Below are 6,913 nucleotides of genomic sequence, written 5' to 3'. Positions count from 1 at the left end.
TGCTCCCCCATGATTGGTATGTGCCATTAATGTCTGGCGGGAAAATAGCCTATTTAATCAGTGGCTGTGTCCGAAATCGCCCCCTATACCCTCATTCACTATTCCCTACATTAGGTCACTAATTCAGTTCACTAGAAGGAGTGAATGAAAACGAGTAGTGAACTCGGACACTGAGAAGGAATGCCACTTTTGCATAGTTTGTGCTTGCGGTTTATTAATAATTTGAAACTAGCAAACTAGCAGCTCCAGTAGTAAGATTAAAGGATTTATCTTGAACTCGGTCACGGAAATATATAAACCCTAATCAAACAATTTAATAATCAATTTACAATGAATTTATACCCGTGTTGTACATTATGCTGTACGCCATGGATGAGCGCTTTGTAAAAATGAACGGCTTGATTATTCAGCTGCGGGCGTTATCTTCTGGCGAGATGCGGGAATTCATTCGGCGCGTGACTCTCACGGTGCATTATGGGCATTCTCTAGCCGTTGAGCGTGCACCAGTTGTACACTCGTTTTTGCAGTGCATTGTGGGATTGAATGAGTGCACTCGAGAATGTCCACTATGGTTTCGGACACCACTGAAAATGGCTGTTCCCTCAAATAGTGCCCTATTTAAGGGTATAGGGGGCAATTTCGGACACAGCCCAGGTTTCACAGACAGGGATTAGATAAAACCCAAGATCAGGTTGCAGTTCAATTACGACATTTAACCCGATTTTATGGATGTGCATTTAAAAAAAAAAAGCACATCTTTAGGCAAAACCATGGCACTGACAACAAGATGTCAGTGCAAGTTTCAGTTAATACAGCTCAGACATGCATTTTAGTTTGGATCTAGGCTTAAGCCTTGTCTGTGAAATCAGGGGTAGAAGTTATGTTCAATGGAACAGTTATATCAGCCAACTAACTCAACTACTAGACGTGCAAAATCCTCACATTTTTCCACCCAATTTCTTTACAGATTTGTCAACCCCCAACAAAAGGTAAGACAGTTAGTCTTCACTTAAAAACCCACACAAATACACTTGCTAATGACATTTTATTGATACTTCCAAAACGAACATTATCCACAACCAGAAAACTGCAAACACAAGTAAACAGCTATGACTTCACTTGTTGCAACAACCTGGATCTGCCTTGGGACAAATGCCGGCTACTTTGAGCTGGTCCAGGAGCATTCTGGTTTGTGACGGGCTGATAATTCAGTGCTGGATACTGAAGCCCAGGTTGCACTGACTGAGACACAGACTCATAGCTTGAAATAAAGCGACTACTGGGCTGCACCAGGGCTTGGGAACTTGATCTGGATACAGATTGGTAACCTGACTGCCTAGGCATAGATGTTTGGAAACCAGGCTGCGATACGGTTTCATAACTTGACTGTACCTGGGGCTTGTACCGAGACTGCACCTGGGGCTTGTACCGAGACTGCACTGGAATGGCTGGGGATAAGTAGCCAGACTGAGCTAGTGACTGGCGGCTAGGCAGCATTTGAAGCTGGGAACCGGACTGCCCTGCCATAGAAGACATCAGGTATCCAGACTGGGAGATGGTCTCAGAACTTGACTCTGCCTGGTATCCGGATTGTTTTGGCATGACTGGGGAAGAGTAGCCAGACTGAGCTAGTGACTGGTGGCTAGGCAACATTTGAGGCTGGTAGATAGATGGTTCTAGCTTGCTTGAGGGTTTGTAGCTGGATTGCATAGGCTTAACTAGGGGCTGATACACATCTTGCCTTGGCTTGGCCAGAGGTTGGTAGCCAGGCTGTTGCAATTGCCTCAAAGGTCCAGATTGCGGTCCACTGAGCTGTGATACAGAACCATAACTGGGCAGTCTGTGCTTAGCAAGAGGCAGTCGGCTTGGAAGAACTGGAGGCTGGTAGCTAGGCTGTTCAGGCAGTTGTGCTAGTCTGAAAGTGGAATGGAGTATTGATTGCAGTGGTCCAGGAGGGACATGGCTGCTGGGTGACACCACAGACACATAGGTGTCCTGCCCAGGCTTTACTGGGGCCTGGTAACTAGGCTGTACAACAGGTTTGATGCTCTGAGCTAAGGATGGAGGTGCTGGTCTGGATGGAGGCTGATATTCAGTCCATCCTGGTTGGGCTGCAAGCTGGTAACTGGGCTGCAATACATACTCCTGGCATGAATAAAGTTTGGAGCCAACCTGATAAAGTTGTTCCCCTTGGGCCTGCAGTGGCTTGAAAACGGTTTGTTCACCGTGCTGGACTACAGACTGGTAGCGGGATAGTGCTGTTTGCAGGCTGCTTGGCGGAGTCACAGAGTAGCTGGCTTGTGGTGACTGTTGGCTGCTGACTTGTGCCACTTGTGGCCTAACCGTTTGGGACACAGACTGATAGCTGGTTTGCACTGGTTTTAAGACACTTGGCTGAGCCACAGACTGGGAGCTGGCCTGTGCTGGTCGTTGGCTATTTGACTGAACTACAGAGCTATGACTTGGATTCTGGAGTGGCTTGGTACCAGAAAAGAGCTTGGAACCAAATTGAACCCTACCGTTATGGGGCTTGAAAAGAGTCAGGCTACTGGGCTGTGCCACATACATATAGCTGCCCTGTGCTAGTTGCGGTCCACTGGACTGAACAGATTGGCTGGCCTGAACTAGTTGCTGGCTGGAGGTTTGGGCTACAGACTGGCCACTGCCTTGCACTGGTTGTTGGATGCTGGGCTGGGACACCGACAAGTCAATGGCCTGAGGGAGTTGCTGGCTGCTGAGCTGAGCCACAGACAGGTCAGTGGCCTGTGGGAATTGCTGACTGCTGGCCTGGGCAACAAACTGAGAGCTGGCCTGTTCTAGTTGCTGGCTGCTGAGCCGGGCCACAGACTGAGAGCTGGCCTGTTCTAGTAGTTGGCTGCTGGGCTGAACCACAGGCAGGTCAGTGGCTTGTGCTGGTTGTTGGATACTGGGCTGAGCCACAGATGGGTAACCAGCTTCTGCTGATGCTGGTTGCTGGACCACTGACTGGTAGCTGGCTTGTGCTGGTCGTTGGCTACTTGACTGAACTACAGAGCTATGACTTGGATTCTGGAGTGGCCTGGTACCAGAAAAGAGCTTGGAAACAAATTGAAGCCTACCTTTTTGGGGCTTGAAAAGAGTCAGGCTACTGGGCTGTGCCACAGACATATAGCTGCCCTGTGCTGGTTGCGGTCCACTGGACTGGGCAACAGATTGGCTGGCCTGAACTAGTTGCTGGCTGCTGGGCTGAACCACAGACAGGTCAGTGGCCTGTGGGAATTGCTGACTGCTGGCCTGGGCCACAGATTGGAAGTTGACTTGTGCTTGTTGGCTACTGGGCTGTGCCACAGACACATAGCTGCCCTGTGCTGGTTGCGGTCCACTGGACTGGACAACAGATTGGCTGGCCTGTTCTAGTTGTTGGCTGCTGGGCTGAACCACAGGCAGGTCAGTGGCTTGTGCTGGTTGGACACTGGGATGAGCCACAGGTGGGTAGCTGGCTTGTGCTAGATGGCTACTGGCCTGGGCCACAGACTGAAAGCTGGTTTGTGCCGGTTGTTCACTGCTAGGCTGAATGACCTGTGCTAGTTGCTGGCTGCTTGGTTGAGCTACAGTTTCATAGCTAGTTTGTACTGGTTGCTGGCCACTGGATTGGGCTAATTGCTGGCGGGATGACGGACTCATAAGTGCATAGCTAGCCTGAGCTAGCTGAGGGCTGTTCAACTCACTGCTGTGTTGCACTATTTGGTAGCTAGGCAGTGACATGGATTCATTTTTGGGGGGCAAAGGCTTGAAATAGCCAGAGCTTGCATCCTGAACTGGCCTGGAACCTGAAAAAAGCCTAGAACCAGTTTGCCAAAGTCGATCTCTCTGAGGCTCAAGGGGCCCTCTATTTGACTGCCTTGCAGACTGGGAGCTGGCCGGTGCTAATTGTTGGCCACTGGTCTGGGTTAACTGCAGGGTGCTAGACTGGGCCATGGATCCAGAGCTGGCTTGTCCTGATTGCTGACTGCTGGATTGGGAGATTGTCTGCACTAGCGGTTGACTGCTGGGCTCTGCCACAGAGTCATTGCTGGTCTGCAGAGGAATTTGGTAAATTAGCTGCTCTGGCTTAAGAACAGAATCACTACTTTGCAATGGCATCAAGACCATGGAAGAACGGATAGTGTCAGAGCCTTGAACACTAACTGACCGACTTACACCATACCCTGACATGCCCATACTGGCTGCACTACCCACAAGACTACCACTTCCAACTGAAGCACGTCGAGAGTCCTGAAGCTGGCTTCTAGTGTCTGAACCAGAACTTCCACTTGTCACTAGACCACCTGAAGAGCCAGTCTGAGAATTGTAGCTTCCAGAACCATAGCCTCCCTTAACTGCAGCACTATAAATTATATTCCTAGAACTCCGAGGCCAAAAAAAACAAAAAAAACACACCTTCAACTGGTTGTAGTAAATCTTAGAAAAATTAACCAGCAAACTCATAAACTACACATACCTTAAAAATTGCATCGTAGTCGTATCCATATGAAGTCAAAACTATCATCAACAACACTCAGTACAACAACTACAAAAAATTGAAAAATAAAAACCTTTTACCCAACCATGTAGCTTTATTACTAAACCCTTAACTGTCTTTTTATAGTGCCTGCCTCTACCGCTCACCAATCACAGTTTACTAGATTATTATCTCAGACCAATCAGTTGTCACGGCAACCTCTAATGGCTTATTATTAGTTTCAAGTGTCATAGTATGCCAATTTGGTTGGTGCCATTTTTTTTATATTGTGTTTAAAAAAAAAAATTAATGCATTCATTTAGTAATGCTGATCTCAAATGTTCTTCTTGCAATATTGGAGTGATGATTTGGAATGAAATATGATTTGTGTTGTGCGAATCAACAGATTCTCAAATGAAAAAAAAAAAGTTTCAAGTGGCATAAGAACTAGATATTCTGCACGTCACTTAATTTAAATGTATCTTTATGGTGAACTGCATGCCAGCAATGGATCAGTTTAGCTCTGTTGTGTGTGAAATATATCCATCATGAGGAAATGCATGATAATAGAAAACATCTTGCCACATCATTCCTGTGAGCTTTCCTGTTGTGAAAGTTGTATTCAAAATAAGACCCTCTTCAGCTCATGCTACCGTTTTATTCTGCTGAATGGATGTTTCCAACATGACGTTGTCAATACTGCTGCAGATTGGAGCTATCAATAGCTTTTTCCATTGGTGGGGTGTGTGTCAGCACTGTTTACACTGATGTACTGCTATTTCAGCATGTCTGACTCATTTTGTATTTATTCCCTGTGTAAATATTCTTGCTTTTTACAAGGTTAATAAACCCAAGCAATTTGTTCCGCCACTGATAGAAGCGGAATATAGTATAACTTATTTAAAGCGGTCATGAACTGAGAAATCAAAATTCGCTTGATCTTTTGACATATAAGAGGTCATATAAAAACATCATGTAAGTTTCAGAAATCAAAACTTTCTCATTAGTCTAAAAACAGCTTATATTGAAGTCAATCTGCCAAAAGGACAGCTTGTGGAATGTGCTGCTCTATGACATAATAGAGCGAGTAAACCCTGCCTCTGCAGAAGATCAACGCCTGCTTCTACATCACTGCCTGTTTAGCTCCGCCCACTGATTCACACACATAGTAGTGATGGGAAACCGAGGCTTTCTGAACCGTTTGAGGCTTTCATCAAATTGTGCCGAAAAACTGTTAATTACTCGAAGCTTTTTAACACAGTGCGCATTAGCGACATCTGGTGGTCAGACTCGGTTTCTCCAGCCTATCTAATGAAACATGAGGAGCAGAGGATGGTTTGAATTTTTTTTTTAATCTGTGCCAACTCGTGTCATGCGTAGTCCAGTCAGTGGATTCACATATTGATCAATAATATAAAATATACAGGCTGTGTGTATATATACAGTGTGTGATACAATAGTGCTTTGAAAACTGCGTCGGAGCATCAGAGCCTCGGTATCAATCGTCCCATCACTAATAAGTCACGTAGTGTAAATAACGAAAGACAAACGTAGGTCTACACAGAAACCAAACCAAACGATAAAGATGGCTCCGAAGATAACAAGACGCTGTGCAGTGCCAAATTGTGGACAAACACAGTCTTTGCATAGCCTTCCATCGGGTCCCAACAAGAAAGAGTGGATTAGTTTTATTTCTTAATGATGTTATAGACGCATTAGTAAAAGGTTGGTCTTTTGTTCACTTCATTTCACTGCGGATTCGTTTACAAACAAGACACAATTCGACGCCGGATTTTCAGAAAGACTTAAAATTAAAAGACGATTCTTCGCCGACTATATTAGATGTACTGTGTATTTGCGCTTTTAACTTAAATCACAGCAGCGTCCATCTGTGAAGGATGTAGGCTTTCAAACATACACAACTGTTAGCCAATCATAGCGGTGGGCGTTTACTTCCGAGTCTAATCCTTCACACCTATTCAAACTAGTGATGGGAAGTTCGGATCATTTTACCGACTCGGACCTTTGAGTCTGGTTCAGCAAAATGAACGAATCTTTTTTCGAGTCATTTCGTTAATTTCGTTCATTTTAGCAAAATACAATTAAAATGTTACGTGTTACTTCCCTAACACGTTTACTAACGCAAACGTTGATCACACTACAAACAATACAAAACTGCAATAAGAAACAGAAAAATGCAGTCCGAGCCGGAAAGATAATTGATTAGTTTTTTTTTTTTGTATTGCATTTCATTTATTTTTCTATCAATTTCTTTAATACAGTTTCTGTGTCATGTAAAATACAGATATTAAGATTTGAATAGTGAACCAAATCATGTCATGCAAACATATCATGAATCCGACAGAACATGTCATGTAATTTTTTTTATTTTTTTTATTTTTTATTAACCAGAACAAAATATACAATATTTTA

The 6,913-nt window shown here is 44.7% G+C and overlaps 1 protein-coding gene across 1 annotated transcript; it reads right to left on the bottom strand.

The window, feature by feature from the left end:
- Positions 1–1,031: 1,031 nt before the first annotated feature.
- LOC107737238 (chromatin modification-related protein eaf-1-like) lies at positions 1,032–4,494 on the bottom strand. The gene is made up of 3 exons (XM_016548707.1): positions 4,481–4,494; positions 3,558–4,387; positions 1,032–3,524 (listed from the first exon to the last, which is right to left on the bottom strand). Exons 1-3 carry the CDS (start codon positions 4,492–4,494, stop codon positions 1,108–1,110), a joined length of 3,261 nt encoding a protein of 1,086 aa, XP_016404193.1. The 3' UTR covers positions 1,032–1,107.
- Positions 4,495–6,913: the final 2,419 nt, after the last annotated feature.

The sequence above is a fragment of the Sinocyclocheilus rhinocerous genome, unplaced genomic scaffold (assembly GCF_001515625.1).
Source record: "Sinocyclocheilus rhinocerous isolate Xijiao unplaced genomic scaffold, SAMN03320098_v1.1 scaffold1275, whole genome shotgun sequence".
NCBI lineage: Eukaryota > Metazoa > Chordata > Actinopteri > Cypriniformes > Cyprinidae > Sinocyclocheilus > Sinocyclocheilus rhinocerous.
Note: the sequence above shows the minus strand (reverse complement) of the source record. Positions and strands in the feature narration are given on the sequence as shown.